This window comes from Gorilla gorilla, chromosome 7, assembly GCF_029281585.2.
Source record: "Gorilla gorilla gorilla isolate KB3781 chromosome 7, NHGRI_mGorGor1-v2.1_pri, whole genome shotgun sequence".
Lineage (NCBI taxonomy): Eukaryota > Metazoa > Chordata > Mammalia > Primates > Hominidae > Gorilla > Gorilla gorilla.
Window position 1 is genome coordinate 13,879,536 of NC_073231.2, and position 16,992 is coordinate 13,896,527.

General features: G+C 42.5%; 1 protein-coding gene across 7 annotated transcripts in view; it reads right to left on the minus strand.

The window, feature by feature from the left end:
• The window catches only part of MSRA (methionine sulfoxide reductase A), a 392,814-nt gene extending 378,538 nt beyond the window's left edge, over window positions 1–14,276 (minus strand). For 2 of the 7 annotated variants that reach the window (XM_063709052.1, XM_063709056.1), the window contains exon 1: window positions 13,806–14,172. In XM_063709052.1, coding sequence (XP_063565122.1) covers window positions 13,806–13,947 — 142 coding nt within the window. In that variant the 5' untranslated portion in view covers window positions 13,948–14,172. Of the gene's footprint in view, window positions 1–13,805 lie in introns of all 7 variants that reach the window. The other 5 variants (XM_063709053.1, XM_063709054.1, XM_031013624.3 and 2 more) reach the window with 4 other exon arrangements.
• Between the last annotated feature and the right edge of the window lie 2,716 nt (window positions 14,277–16,992).

A 16,992-nucleotide genomic window follows, 5' to 3' on the forward strand; every position in this document is an offset into this window, starting at 1 on the left:
TGGAATGGATCACATAGCTAAATGCAAAGCTATACAAATCCTAGAAGATAACAGAGGATAAAATCTAGGTGACCCTGGGTTTGGCAATAACTTATTAGATACACGAAAGGCACAATCCATGAAGGAAATGGTTCGTAAGCTGGATGTCATTTAAATTAAAAACTTCTCCTCTTCCAAAGATACTGTCAAGAAGATAAGAAGGCAAGCCACAGGCTGGGAAAAAAATTGGAAAAGACACATCTGATAAAGGATAACCAAAATATACAAAGAGCTCTTAAAACTCAACAATAAGCCACTCATGGTGGCTCACACCTGGAATCTCAGCACTTTGAGAGACCAAGCCGGGCAGTCTGCTTGAGGTCAAAAGTTCGACATCAGCCTGGCAAACACAGCGAAACCCCATGTCTACTAAAAATTCAAAAATCAGTCAGGCATGGTGGCACAAGCCTATAGTCCCAGCTACCCGGGAAGCTGAGGCATGAGTATCACTTGGGCCTGGGAGGCAGAGGTTGTGGTGAGCCAAGATCGCACCACTGCACTCCAGCCTGAGCAATAGTGTAAGGCTGTCTCCAAAAAAAAAAAAAAAACTCAACAAGAAAACAACCCAACTGAAATATGGGCAAAAGATTTGAACAGACACATCACCAAAGAAAACATAATATGGCAAATAAGCACAGGAAAGATCTTCATCAGCATATATCATTTGGGAATTGCAAATTAAAACAATGAGATCCCACTAAATGTCTGTGGAATAGCTAAAATCCAAAGCACTGATAACAACAACTGCTGGGAAGGATGTGGAGCAACAGGAACCCTCATTTATTGCTGGTGCAATGCAAAATGGTACAGCCACTTTGGAAGACAATTTGGCAGTTCGTTATGGAACTACATATACCATACAACCCAGAAATCACACTTTTGGGCATTTACCCAAATAAGTTGAAAACTTATGACCACACAAAAACTTGAATAAAAATGTTAATAGAGGCTTTATTCATAACTGCCAAAACAATTATAGATCCCCATTTAAGTGATGCACATATTTATTCAGTAGTTGAATGGATCAACTGTGGTACATCCATACAATGGAATATTATTGATAATAAAAAGAAATTTGGCTATCCAACCAGGAAAAGACATGCAGGATCCTTAAATCATATTGTTAAGTGAAAGAAGCCAACTGAAAAGACTATATACTATATAATTCCAAATCTATGACATTCTGGGAAAAGCAAAGACTACGGAGACAATAAAAAAAGTTCAGTGGTTGCAAGGGGTTCTTGGGAAGGGGGAGATGGACAAATAGGTACAGCACAGAGGGCTTTTAGGGCAGTGAAGTTATTCTGTTCTGATACTGCAATGGTAGGTACATATCATCATGCATCTGTCAAAACCCACAGACTGGATGATAGCAAAAATGAACTCTAATGTAAACTACAGACTTTAGTTAATAATAATGTATCCATATTGGCTCATCAATTGTAACTAAAGCAAGACGTTAACGGGAAACTCGGGGAGGAGTGTGTAAGGGAACTCTGTACTTTCCACTCAATTTTTCTATAAACCTAAAACTGCTCGAAAAAAAAAAAAGTCATTTGAGATAAAAGAACATACTAAAAATATACCAGCTGAGCCAGGTGCAGCAGCTCACACCTGTAATCCCAGCACTTTGGGAGGGTGAGGCAGGTGGATCACCTGAGGTAGGGAGTTCGAGACCAGTCCGGCCAACGTGGTAGAAACCCGTCTCTACTAAAAATACAAAAAAATAGCTAGCTCTGGTGACGGATGCCTGTAATCCCAGCCACTCAGAAGGCTGAGGCAGAAGAATCACTTGAACCTGGGAGGCAGAGGTTGCAGTGAGCAGAGATCGCGCCATTGCACTCCAGCATGGGTAACAACAGTGAAACTCCGTCTCAAAAAAAGAAAAACAGATATATCAGCTGAACTGGAGATATTATGATGTACTATTAAGCAAGAAAAGCAAGATACAGAAAATACAATCTGGTCCATTTTTATAAAAAACCAACAATTGTGCGTGTGTGTGTATGATTTTATGAATACAGAGAAAGGTTTTGGAGAATGCTTTCTTGGGTCTGAACGTTGGTTAGTTGGGAAATTGGAAAAAGGATAAAAATGATTCAAAATGTACAGATCAAACTTTGAGCAAAAATACAAAGTTGGCCGGGCAGAGTGGCTCACGCCTGTAATTCCAGCACTCTGGGAGGCCAAGGCAGGTGGATCTCCTGAGGTCAGGAGTTCGAGACCAGCCTGGCCAACATGGGGAAACCCTGTCTCTACTAAAAATACAAAAATTAGACTGGTGGCTGGGCCCCTGTAATCCCAGCTACTCAAGAGGCTGAGGTATGGAGAATCGCTTGAACCCGGGAGACGGAGGTTGCAGTGAGCCGAGATCATGCCACCGCACTCCAGCCTGGTCGACAGAGCAAGACTCTGTCTCAAAAAAGTTATTACACATTATTATATTAAGTTATATTAATAATTATTTTATATATTTTATATATATAATTGAAGTTTCAGCCATAAAGGCCCTGAAGCCAGGAGGAGCTATCTCAGCACAGGCACGGTAGGAGCAGGCACTGTCAGGCAGAAGAGGTGAATCCTAGCACCACTGGGACAAGAAACCAGAGGCTGATAGCAGGGCGACTGTGTTCCTTCCTACTTTAAAACAACACATAGAGTAAACAATACACTCCTCACTTTAAAAACTGTATCAATTTCGTTTACCAACCATCCGGCAACAGCGGAAGCAAATGTACACACAAAATGAAGCCCAGACTTCAGCTCTTTCATAAATCTCCTTATTCTGAAAAAATAACTGCCAGGTTGTTAATGAATAAAAATAGTTCAGGCTTGAGTTCCATCGTTACATTAAAAGAAATCCTTTGGTTCATATCTTACACCTGGAACTTCATATCCAAATTCACATAGCTTCAGTCAGGTGTGTGTTTCCCCAAAACTACTGCAGCAAACAGCTGCATAACCCTATTCATGCAAGGTCTAACCTGCACCAGAAAATAATTATTGCCTTTTATTCCGCACATTGAAATAAATCCACAGAGCTTTTTAGTATGAGCATAAGCCTGAAGAAAAAAAATTTTTTTAAGTTATCTAGAGTGGGCTCCTGAAACATCTCTTACATTCTGAGGATGGGCCACCAGGTGAAGTTTCTACTCCTGGTGTCAGGTGCTTTCCCAGCAACCTGCATGGGGCTAGCAGGGACAGACTGCCTGAATGCCCTCTGTTATCAGGACCACCTGGACACCCTGGGGCTCTGAGAAGCACTCCTTCATGCTGATGCACACATCTCGGGGTGTGAGGAATGCTGAATGGTAAGCCAGACACCCCAGGGACCAGCAGAAGTCCCTGCAGAGGGCTCACTGGTAGATGAGGTGGCTCTTTGTAAAATGCCTCTCAGGAAGAGGTAAGGCAATGGAGTTTTCAGCAATGCAATGCTCTCTCGGTGGCTCTGTGACAGCCGACTATTCCATTCTGCAAACTCTTACGCGGTTTTCATCTGCTAACAACAGTGCATTCAAGATTTTTTACTTCGGGTCTCGTTTTCCCTACCTGGAAAGCTATGAATTCCCTCAAAGTATTTCATTTTCATGACTCTTCCCTTTTGGGTACAATCTGTTAAAATATTAGATCTTTTCAGCAGGCCAAAGAATAATTTGTGGCCTCATCTGAACAATGCTTTTTAATTTTGCACATGACTTTTGACCTATGCAAAGTATAAAATACCTAATGGTAAACTAATTTTTTTAAATCAAAGGTAAAATACGAAAACTTTTTAAAGGAAAATTCAACACTAATATTACTTTCCTATGGTAACATCTTTGAAAGAATTCATTTTATAAACATGCTCTGGGAAGACACCCGATGTTCCTAAATTTTGTATTTTAATGTATTTATAATCATCTAAATATATTGTCACATTTCCTCCTGTTTCATTATTACTAGCCTTCGCTGTATTATGATGCAAATTTAATATACTTGTTCAACAAGTTAGTAGATTAGGAATATACCCTGCTGAGAAACACTACAGATGCACTTCCGTGAAAGGCTACAAAATTCCTACAGAAATACAAGAAACCATGCCTTTTAAAAAAAAAAAAAAAATTGGGCAAAAGCCTATGTCCCCTTTCGTAAGAGCCCGAGCTTACAGAAGAGGGACCAGCTGACCCAGAGGACACGCAGGTCTCTGGTGAAGGAAAAATCAATCATTTGGCATCATGAGTCAAAGTCATCGAGTATCTCACTGAACGGAGAGGGCATTTTGATAGGATACCCAGGAGAAAGCAGCTGGAATCTGAGAACTCTGATCATGCCAGCAGCTTCTATAACCAGGCTAGGAGTTCCGAAAACACAGGGGGGAAAATGACTACCACCAAGCACCAAATACAGGAAAGGGATTCTACCTTCATCTCCCCAAGGAGAGACACTGGAATGAAAGCACAAAACAGAGCCCCAAAGCCCTAGTTCCAGCTCCAACTCTAAGAGCAATCTAAGCTGAAACAGCCCCAAGGGGCGGCAGAAAAGTGGAAGAAGACAAGTTTAGCCTTGAAAGCCCCAAGATGTTTTAGACAGGGCTGCAAGAAAAAAACATCCTGTGTCTCAGTCCGCCAGACTGCTATAACAATTTACCATAACCTGGAAGCTTATCAATAATAGGAGTTTCTTTCTCACAATACTGGAGACTGGAAGTCCAAGATCAAAGCACTAGCAGGTTCAGTGTCTGGTGAGAGCCCAAATTCTGGTTCACGGACAGTGCCTTCTTACCGTGTCCTCACATGACCGAAGAGACTAGCTAGTTATCTGGGGTCTCTTTTATAAGGGCACTAATCCCACTCATGCGTGTTCCACCCTCATGACTAATCACCTCCCAAAGCCCCCACCTCCTAATTCCCCATCACCTGGCGGGGTAAGGATTTCAACATGAATTCAGTAGGGGCACATAGGCATTCAGACCATAGCAACCTGCGAGGAAGGAGCTCAGAGCAGGAGCCAGCCTCGGGGTGGAAGTGGAGATCTGAAACACTGAGGCCAGCAGCAAATTACAGCAAGTGTCCAGCATTGAAGAGTGTCATTGGACAGGTCAGAGTCGCTGCTGTTCCCTAAACAGTGAGAGAATGAAATTCAAATTTTAGGTAGATGTTGATAATGCTCTGAACAGCTCAGGCAGGGGAGAGTGAAGACAGATCAGAGACCAATGAAGGAAAGAAGTCATCGGGACTCATGGGAGGAAGGACAACTCAAATGCAGAGGGAAGGCTCAAAGATGACCCTGACTGCGGCTTCTGGGATTTGAGAGGAGAGCACTGCCACTGAGAAAGGTTGGGAAATTAAAATATTTAGTCAATCTTTTGGAAGCAAAATGCTAAGTTTGGTTTAAATCTGAGTTCAGGGTTACAGCAACTCGTATTTGGAAACAGAAGGGCAGAACTTTCACAAGGTGAAATGCAGCTTTCAGACGAGGGTGGTTGGAAGCGTGAGAGAAGAAAGCAAAGCCGTGGCCAGACTCTTACCCTTCTGACTTCTTACCTCTTTTAGCTTAAAATGTGCTAAGGAGACAAACACCAGTGGAAATGGTGGAATTGCTACCTGATGACAACTCAGTGCCTCACTAGAAATCTCACGCAGCTAACACGACCCACTCCTATCACACGATCCACTCCTATCACATACATTTTCATCTGGCTGCAGAAATTCCATCTGCCTAATAAAGTTTTCTGATGCAATAGGAAACACCAGTAACATAACCACAAATGCAGGCCGGAGCCCCGAAACCCCGATGCTTCCCGTATCCTTCAGTGCACTGTGCTCCTCCCCATTAGTCCAACAGCTATGGACTTACCGATTATGTGCCATAATACATAACATGCGTGTGTCTGTTGGGATGATACTGCTCAAAGGAACCCTGGCCTCTCAAACAACTCCACAGGTTATATGCTACAGTCCTTCAACAAGTATTTATCATCAGCTTACTGTGTTCCAGGTACAAAGAGTAAGTCAATTCCTGCCCTCAGTTCATTGTGTAGTGCTACATATCGATGAATATTGTGATGCTCTCAAACTTGGAGTTTATGATGTGAGAAGGATAAGAACAGCATGTAGAAGATCCACAACTTTCATTCATCATGCACTGACATCCTGAAAGCATCTCTTGCAGAATTCAGTCTTCCATACATCCCCAGAGGGTTGGAGATGTCAGCTGAAACAGGAGGGCAGGGCCAGCCAGCTGCTGCTGCTGCTGCATGGGAAGGAGCCTGGCCATCTGCCAAGGAGGAACGGATGATTGATGGCACGCTGCTGGGACCCATGCAGGAGCCAGACCAAGCTTAGCAAAGAGGCTTCCACTCTGGTCCTTGCTGAGGGCCTCGCGGCCACTCACCCTCATAAGACCCATGCCCCAGGCTGATGTCTCCTCACCCAACCAGGCTCCCACTCCTTGCCTCAGCTGTCCTCCTTTCCTCCCTTCCCCCACCCAACTCAGGGGCTCACAGTAACTCCTGAGCCTGAAGATCGCAGGCCAAGGCCCCACGTGGACTGCACTGAGCTTAACGACCTCTTCCCCACCACTGCTGCAGATGCCTAGCAAGTCTGTGCTCAGAGATTTAAAGATGAGGGGTTCCCCACCCTTCATCCTGGCCAAAGTCGCAAAAATAACTCAGGGAAAAGTTCAGACAAATCAGCCAAAATCTATCACCACTACTGGAAAAACTCAGAACATGCCCCATGGACAATGGGGCAGCTCTGTTAACTTCTCTATATCATGATGGTCACGTGAAAAGATGACATTTCTGGTCTTTGTTCTCAGGCATTAACCATATTCTTCCCAACGTTCATAAAACACTATTGACTGCACTCTTGGTGAAGTGCTGTGAGCTCACTACGTGGGGAGGTGAGACAGACTGAGCAAGTTCTGTGCAATAAAACATCTAATTAGCAACGCAAGATGCCATAGAAAGGATTCATAAAGTAGTACATACCTATTTGTCCAGTAGAGAAGAAAGAGATCACTTAGGTTGGAGAGAAGAGGGATGGGTTTCCGGGAGAAGGGGAATTAGAGCAGGGCAAATTTCAAGGATGCTTCCTTGAAGATAAGGATATATGGACAACACAGGTCTTTCCTAAGCAGGCCTTTAATAGACATTTAACGAATAACTAAGTAAAAAGATCCGAGTGTGCAATCCACGCTATGGGTATGGTCGTGTGAGCAATACAGAGGCAGAACAGTGAAACACGTTAGGCAGAAGATGGGGTTCTACAGGGACACAGTGGAGAAAAAGACTGGGAAAGCAGGTAAGGATCACATTGTGGGAGGTACGGAATACCCTCATCCCAGAGACTTCAGGGAAACACTAAACGTTCTGGAACGGGTTGTAAAATCAAAGAGCTCTGGGCAGGATGCAAAGAGGGGAAATAACAATTCTGTATCCTACAACTTAGAAATTAATCACACATTGGGGAAAACTTTTCTAAAAGGAAAGCTGTTTTCTATCATTTTCTTTTAAAAATCAACGTACATCACTCACAATACAAGAAATACACATAATGCCTTCTACATAATAGTGGAAGGAATTTGTCCCCAAAGATCTGTTCTCTGTATAAATGATGCCACCACAATTGATGCTTCAATAAAAATGAATATTTATGAAATGTAAAATGACTTGGATTAACTTATTCCGATTTCACTCTCTAAATTTAGATTTTTAAATCACGCCAAAATGTAGATTTTGATTACAAAAGCAAGTTGCAGAAAAAAGATGTACTTGACAAGAAAAAGAGAGCAAAACTGAAAAAAAAAAAAAACTTCAAATAAGTATGACAAAAGATGACAGAAATGTGGTCAATTAGACTAAAAACAGCGAGACAGATCATCTTCAAAGTGGAGTTACTTAATTCACAAATGCAGTCACATTACAAGAAGCAAGTTACAGAAAAGCATCAAAAGTCTATGTCTTCCATCCATCCTCATTACACAGCCCCCTCCTCAGCTATTAATTTCTTAGCTATCCTTTCAAAGTTTCTCTATACATATTATTTTCCCTTCTGTTCACAGAAAAGTTAGCATACTATATATATACACTGTTCAGACCTTGCTTTTTTCACTTAACGCTACATCTTGGCAATCCCTCCATACCCATTCACACAGATGTTCCACATTCTTTTTTACAGCTGCATATCCATTGTGACAATGAACCATAATTTATTTAACTAGCCACTACTGATAGGCACCTGGGTTGTTTCCAGTCTTGTGCTATTGCAAACAAAGCTGCAGTGAATAACCTGGTGCAGTCATCATTTGGCATGCATAGCAGTTACGTCCAGAGGATAAATTCCCATAAATTGAATTCCTGGGTCAAAAGGTATATGCATTTAAATTTTTGATAGATACAACCAAATTGCCTTCCATAAGAGTTGAGCCAATTTATACTCTTGCCAGCCATGTACAAGAGTGTATTTTTCCTTAAGAATTCACCAACACAGTGTATCGTCAAAGTTCTGGATTTCTGCCAGTCTGAAACATGAAAAATGGTATTTGCATTCTCATTATAAGTGAAGTTGAGCATCTTTTTATATGCTTAAAAGCCAATTGTACTTTCCTGTAAACGGTCTGTTTATAACCTAACGTCTATCTTTCCAATGGATGTTGGTGTTTTTATTTCTAGAAGCTTCATTGGTCCTTCATCTATGATATGAATTGCAACTATTTACCATAGTTTGTCTTTTGGCTTTGCTTATGGTGATTTTTGCCATGCAGAAGAATTTTACTGTGATATGATCTAATTTATCAGTCTTTTTACTGTGATATAATCTAATTTATCAGTCTTTTACGTTTTCTGATTTTCAAGTCATGGTTAAGTCATGGCTTTCCTCACACCCAGATTATAAAAACATTCTGTTCTCATACTGTTTCATTTTTAACAATTACCTAAATGGAAAAAGAGTATAGGAGTTAAGGCCAGAAACTCTATAGCCAAACTGACTAGGTTCATATCCCAGCTCCACTACTTATTAGCAATGCATGTTGTTTAAACTGCCTAACATCTATGGGCCTCAGTTTCCACATCTGTAAGTGGTGATAACAGTTACTACTTCTTTGGGTTACAGTAAGGATTAACTGCATTAGTAAATTACTACAGTGCCTGGCATACAAGACACTTAACAAGTGTGAGCTACTATCATCATATATCTGGAATTTATTCCATCAAACACTGAAATTTATCCTGGCTTACGGTGTAGAGATCCAACCTTTTTTTCCATATGGCTACCCAGTTGTCCCAATACCATTTATTGAATATTTCACCTTTTCCCCACTGACTTGAGATACCACCTTTATCAAATGCTGCATTCCCTTATGTATTTAAGAACTTCTGATCTTTTTTCCCCTTTTGTACTTCTCGAATTGCTTTGTCTGACCACACTGGCTGTACCTACAATGTAAAATAATAATCTATCATTCAAAGTAGGCCAATTCATGTTATAATCCAATTTAGGTGGCCTGGGAGAAATTAAACATTAAGAAGTTTAAAGATTTGAATCTTACCTTCTTACAAAGCATAAATCAACGACTAGATCACACTTAATAAAAAGGTGGAAGTTTCCTTAATACAAAAAAGGTAGGATTTATTTTTAAAGGGGGGATTAAAACTAAGATAACACCAAAATTTTGCTAACAGTGCACACTGTAAAAGGTACTAGGCTGTTCTCACTCATCTTGCTCTGAACATCAGTAGAAATCTCAACGTTTCTTCATTAAGCCTAAAATGGGCTTTTGGGTTCAAATAGATATACTATGTCAAGGAAATAGCCATTTATTCCTGCTCTGGAATTATCTGCTCTTTAAATATTTGGTAGATAATCTTGGTGAAACTAGACATAATGCTTTGAGAGGAGGTAACTCTTTCATAGCTTTATTTCTTCTATAAAAATCAACCTGCTTAAATTTTCTACCTCTTCTGAGGTCAATCTGGATTAATTATATTTTCCTAAAAATTATCATTTTCATCAAAGTTTTAAAGTTTATTTTAAAAGAGTTCAGTAGTCTCCTAATATTCTTTAAATTATCTGTTTTTATGATCTCCTCTTCTCAGGACTTATTTTGTATATTTGTACTTTCATCTTTTTCTTGAGACTACCTCATTGTTTATAAATGTCATTAGTGTAGTTCAATTTTTTTTTCAAAGAGCCACCTTTTGGATTAATACATTGTTCTACTGTTTTTTTCTATTTAAAGTTCTTAGAATACCTTCTGATGGTGCTCTACATCTGTTTTTAACATGTTAGTGCCCAAAAAAAGCACTGTAACAAAAAAATACAATGAACACTAAGAATGTAAATGCAAGAAAGCCAAGATAGAATCAAACTTGTCAAAGTTATTTTAAAGGACAGCTCCAAATCCCAAACACCTGATCCCACTGATACTCTATAAGAAGGTAAGATTCATTCCCAAACACAGATTAGCAATGTTTCCAATACGCAAAAACAAGTTCCACATGAAAGATGGGCTTTGTGTTAGTCTGTTTTCACACTGCTATAAAGAACTACCTGAGACAAGGCAACTTATAAAGAAGAGAGGTTTAATTAGCTCACAGTTTCACAGCCTGTACAGAAAGCATGGCCAGGGAGGCCTCACGAAACTTACAATCACGGCATAAGAGGAAGCTGGCACATCTCCACTCTGGGGAGCAGGAGAGAACGAGCGAGCGCAAAGGGGGAAGCTACACACTTTTAAATAATCAGATCTCGTGAGAACTCATTCACTCTCACGAGAACAGCAAAGGGAAAGTCCACCCGCCCCCTGTTTCAATCACCTCTCACCAGGCCCCTCCTCCAACAGGTGGGAATTACAATTCGAAATGAGATTTAGGTGAGGACACAAAACCAAACCATATTGGACTTTTACAATAATTACAATAATTCACCAGAAATAAGATCAGTTCTGACTGTAAGGAACCCACATCTTAACAAAATGGAAGGCACTCTGAGGTTTTAATTATGAGCCTTCTACCTGCAGCCTATTTTGAACAATACAATACCAATACAGTTCAACAAGTATGAATTCCCCTTGTCCCTCAGTCCCAAGTTCTCAGAGTATTGCTTGGTGGTCAGGCACTGAAGCACAATGAGACCATTTCCACATACAGGGCAGACACATTGCTGTGTGCCCTACCAGCCAGCCAGCGCTGCCCAGATGCCCCCTAACCTGAACACAGCAGGCTGCAAATGAGGCAGTCCAGGGCAGGTTCAGTTTTCACCACTCACCCAAGTAGGCCTGTTTATGTTTTGATCCATTTTAGGTAGCCTGGGATAAACTAAACACTGAAAAACTTCGAAGGTTTGACTCTTTCCTTCTTGCAAGGTGGAAATCTTGGTCACAGTTTGTAAAAGGGTGGAATTGTCCTTAAGAATATAAAAATGGTAGGATGAACGCTAAGATGGTAATCCTTAACACCACAAGTATTTGGTAATGGTACACACCTGATACTAGGCTTATCTAAAGGCACTAAAGAAACAGGCCTTCTGCAGTCAAAAGGTGATGCTTTTGTCACGCAACTTTTGAGAGTCAGGGTACAAATAAGAACAGACATGGATGGAGGTAATATAGAGAAGGGAGGAGTTGTTAAACAGGATCCAAGTTGCAGTGGAGGTGAATTCCACATTCAGAACAATACTAAATCCTTAAGTTTCAAGTTTACATCTACTGAAACCCACTGAAGAGATAACACTGCCCATTTCTGCAGCCAGTCAGGGCTTTCAGCAACCTGTCAGGGCTCAGAAGTGGAGACTGGAACGTCCACAATCTAAATTTCAAACACTTTTTGTGGAAAAAGTTACAACAGATGAACAATAAGGACATATGCATTGTAGGCTTGGCCCTACACCAAGGAAAAAAAAAAAAAGTTTACTGGCCCAGATACAGAGATGTGTTGGTGTACCAAAAACACTCACAGCTATATGGAGACAGCAGAGCCTGGAAAGGAACCAGGTCCTGAGGTTTTGCAGTTAAAAGTTATGATGGGGATAAGAAAAAAATTGTTGGCTCATTTCTGAAATGTTTGCTAATCTTTTACCAAAAATGTCATTTACATATTAGGAAAATGATTGGGAAGACTTTGGTTAAGACAAAACCACAGTAAATTTTGGTCCATCTTGACCTTGAACCAGTTTGGATATCTGAACAAGAGTTTTTGGATTATTTGGGTTTTTTGTTTGTTTGTTTTTTTGTTTTTTTTTTTTTGGTGTATGGGAGGGCATAGCAAAGATACGGTAGTGTGTGAACGGGAAGTATAGCACAAGCTGAGGAAGTCTGGCATTTGAAAAGTATCGCCTTTAAACATGCACGTATAAATACCTGCCTGTAAAAGAAAGAAAAAATTTTAAGATGCATTTATAAGGTTTAGATAATGTGGTTATATTTTATAAATCTATATATAAGTATAGATGTTTACTAATCTAGATTTGTTTCAAAACTCAATCTCTGCATTTGAATCAAAAATAAACTTTTACGGCTGAGTAGGAGGTGAAATGATGGGGAAACCAGGAAACAGAAACTGCTAATTCGATTAATAATAAGCCAGTCACACAATTTCTAAACTGCCTCTAATCCAAAAAACCTCTACCTTTTCTTATCTCATACTGATTATTCTACGAGATGACAAACTCTCAATATGACCTCCTCCTATCCTCGACAATTCTTGAAGGAAAAGAAAAAGAAACTTCTAAGGAAATTTTTTAAATGCTGAATTTCTCTGGCATTGAGCCATGTGTAGATTAAACATCACTTAATCCTCCAACAGCTCTAAGGCAGTGGTTTACAAGCTACAGCGTACATTACAATCACCTGGAGGACTTGTTTTAGAGATTGTTGGGCTCCACCCCCAGAGTCTCCGATTCAGTAATGGGGGAACGCCAACCCAGGTGGTGATGCTGCTGCTGCTGCGGCAGGTGGGGGCACTCTGAGAAGCGCTGCAGTAAGGTAATATTAACGTGTGGCCCTCGTTCTGGGAAACCCGTGCTGTCTGCAGCAGAAATTGCCAAGATTTTGAAAACTTTTATAGCAGTTTACCATTACATGGCATCGAAGCACGTGAACATTGTTCTAGTATTTCATTCTTACTGTATTTTCCCAAAGTACTGATGTGAGAACGACTAGAAAGTTTTCCAAGTTTGTGGAGCGTTGCTTTAAGCTGACCCAGCATACGGCAGCCCCTGCCCCCTGGGGACAGCGGGGCCGACCTAGGGCTCGAGGGGGGATTAGGGGTGACTCAGCCAGAACACTGGCCTGAGACGCAGTTCCACACTTAAGGTTTTCATCGTCTCGTCTCATTCCGGCATTTCCCGGGACAACACTCGCACCAGCCCCACTGCAGGTGCCCTGGGTCCCGGTGGCCGGCGCAGAGGAGACAAGAAAGGAGGGCGCAGGCACAGCGCCGCGGGCACCCGCGAGCAAGGGCAGACCCCAGCGGCACAATTCCTGCCCAAAACTTGGGGCCGCCACGGTATGCACTCCGGGTAAGTGAGACCGATGCACTAGACTCCTTCAAAATGCCCAGTTTGACTCCAGAAGATGACGAGCCAAACAAAGACAAAGGGACGTCAGTAGACCCCAGCGTCTCCCGGGCCACTGCCGGGGCCCCTTCGCGCCTGCGCAGACCCCCACCCCGCGACCCGCCCGAGGCCAGCCCACGGTTTCCTTCCGGGCAGCGGGCGCGCTGCCGCCGGGCACAGGCGCGCATGCGCAGCGTCGCCGCCCGCGCCCTCCCTGTGGCCAGTGCTTACCCGCTACAGGGGTCTGTTCCTTCCGGCCCGGCAAGGCCTCCTGGGGGCTGACGATGTTCGAGGCCGAGTTGCCCATCCTCGGGACGGGAAAGAGGCTGTGGAGGAGGAGGAGCTGGCAAGCCCTCCGGGTGGCCGAGAGCATGGGAGGGCGCCTGCCGAAGGGTGGTCCCGGGGGACGGTGCTACCGGCAGCGGAGCCGCAGCCGGAACGGCAGAGAGTGGGGTCCGCGGCCGGAACCGGGGGGCGGAAGGGGCGCGGGCGGGCCGGCGCGGGGCGCTGCTGGCGGGGCTGGCGGCCGCCCGTAATCGAGGTTGCCCAAGGCCGGGGCCGTACCGGCTGTCACCGGGGGCGTGTTCCTTCCCTGGACAGGGGGTGTGGCCCGGCGAGTTCCTGAGGTTCTCTCGGGACGAAGTTCTCGGGCAGAGAACAAGTGCGTTCCTGTCGTACGAAGTACGTGAAGCGGCAGAGGCCAAAAAACACGCCGAGCCCTTGGGGATGGGGTTTGATTTTAAAGTTGCTGCCGTGTCGCCCCGACTTCGCAGTTTAGCAGTGCCCAGTAAGATAGAAGAGGACCTGCCTTGCAGCCAGCTAGACTGTCCGTTTTTATTGGAGACATTGTCATGACGGCCATCAGAAGGGTTCCTATTCGTCCAAAGTGAAAACTAAGCCACATATAACTTGGGAAGGTGGGAGATGAGGTTCTCTTGAGGAGTGACTATAGATCCAACTAATACTTGGATATTTGGCAGTTCTAATAATAAAACAAGAATGTTCTTTGGACAACTGTGTCACAATCTACTCCTCTGGCCCCTCAAATATCCATGGATACCCTTGTGACACATAGAACACACCCTGTTTGAGGAGAGAAAACCCAGTATTCTAAGCAGTTACTGCATCCAGCTCAGCGTCCCTGATGTAAAGATGTAACAGTCCCTTACAAGTCTGATACAACTCCTCATGCTCCAATGACCTACAGAGTAAATTATGTTATTTATTCCCCTTTCCCTTCCCCACACAGCCAGTATGCAGTGGTGAAATAGGACTCGAAAACTAATTTGGAAGAAGGGTGAGGACAAAATAGTAGTTCTTTGTCTAAGCAAATGTGAAGAGCAGATTAGACTACAAAGGTAATGAAGTAAATTCTAGGTTAGACCCCAGTTCTGTTTTCCAGGAGGATCTCTGGTTTGTTGCATCCGAAGGTACTGTCTTTACCCATTGGGAGGTTCTTACCCATGATCTATGATTCCATCTGAAGGTCATGCTAAAGAGTGTGCTCCATGAGAGGCTACACATCTTTTTATATCCAGTTTCTTACTGGTGCACTTTTGAGGGACTGTGGGTTACTTTAGTAGGGTCAGATAGACACAGGCATTGGCAAGCTAGGCTTAATAGCTTCTTTGTCAATTCAATTTTTAAAAGATACTGAATGGATTTCTTATCTGTTTGTTCCTCGTATAGTTCCTTTTACAAATAACCACAGATAGAGATCTCAATTAGTCATATTTCTTATGCCTAACTACTCTTCATTTTTATTTACGAGACTCTCTCATATCTCCTGTACCTACTAACTTAGTGGCTATATGCTTGCACCCAGCAAAAACAGCAGTCATGGTTAGGAAGGCAGTGCCCTTAATATGACCTCTATTGCTTGTCTGGGTTCCACTGTCCAGCAGAGAACACTTTGCTGATAGCCTTTGAGAAGTGCCTTGGGTCACAGTTTTATCTTATACTGTCAGAAGTGTAATAGCTCTTGGCTTTATCAGAACTGGAAGGGTTGAAATCACCACTCAGTAAATTTGTATTGCAGACTACAGGCAGAGAACTCTATCTTAGTATGACTTTATTTCCTTCCAGCTCTGTTAACAAAATGACTAGTTTTTACCTGAGTTCATCTTTCTCAAAGTACTTTGCTAAAGAGACAGGAAGAAGTCAGTACTGTCTCACTGACCCAGAGATTCACTCCCAACCATTTTCCCTGCTACTACAGATTCAAAGAGCAGGTAGTCTGCCTGCTAAGGTACTGAGTTGACAATTTTATCAAATGTCTTGTGGCGGGGGAAAGAAAAAAAAAGGAGGGGCTTGGTCACCAGCTTTTCACCTATGATACCTGTGCTGCCTGTCAGTTAATTAATACCACATAATTTAGGTTAATGTCATGGTCTCTACAGAAAATCTGGAGCTAATGCTGGTTTAGCAACATTGCAGCTACAAAATCTATATGCAAAAATCGTATTTCTATAAGACAAAATAATGTAAATCAAAATTTTAAAAATACTATTTATTAACATCAAAAATATTTAAAATTTGTATCTGACTGAAGATATGTTAGACCTGCACATCAAAACCGCAAAACACTGCTAAGAGAAATGTAAAAGACCTAAATAAATGTGGAGCTATACCATGTTGGTGGATCCAAAGCCTCAGTATTGTTAAATGCCAGTGCTCTCCAAAATGACCTATAGATTCAACACTGTCTCAAAGAAAATTCCAGCAGGTTTTTTAGTAGAAATTGGCAAGCTTATTCTAAAACTCAGGTGCAAATGCAGAGGACCTACTACAGCCAAAAACTGAGAAGTCCAGTTCCAGTCCAAAATCAGGCCTGACCATGGCAATTGTAAAGGCTTTGTCTAGCAGACCTTAGAGGGGAAAGCTGCCCTACTCACACCAGATGTAGAGCACAGGCAGTGAACTGCAGTCTCTGAAGGAAGTTGCGGTCAAGGACTCAGGCCTTACCCCAGGCCAGCCATGCTTATCATTATATCTTCATTTTGAGCCCAGAAACCTCCATTTGGAGACCTCTGTATTGGGGGACAGGGTGCAGGAGAGTTGTTAAGACATTTCTCCACTTCGAGTCGGTACTCATAGGTCTTCCCATCCTCCCTCCCTCCACCTCCATAGGGCAGCAGGAGGCTACCTGAGTTCAAGATTTGCTATAAAGCTATGATATCCAGGAAAGTGTGGTGTTGACCACAAGAGACACAGGTTAATGGAACAAAACAGTTAAAAAAAAAAAAAAAACACCTTGCACACACATGGTCAGTTTATTTTCAACCAAGGTGCAAAGGCAGTTCAGTGGCTTCTAAACTTCAAAACTCTTCTGTTGTTTCTAAACTGCCCAGTCTATGGGACTCTATCATAGCAGCCTGATAGACTGAGACAGTGAGAAATGGAGCTTTTATTGTGTTTA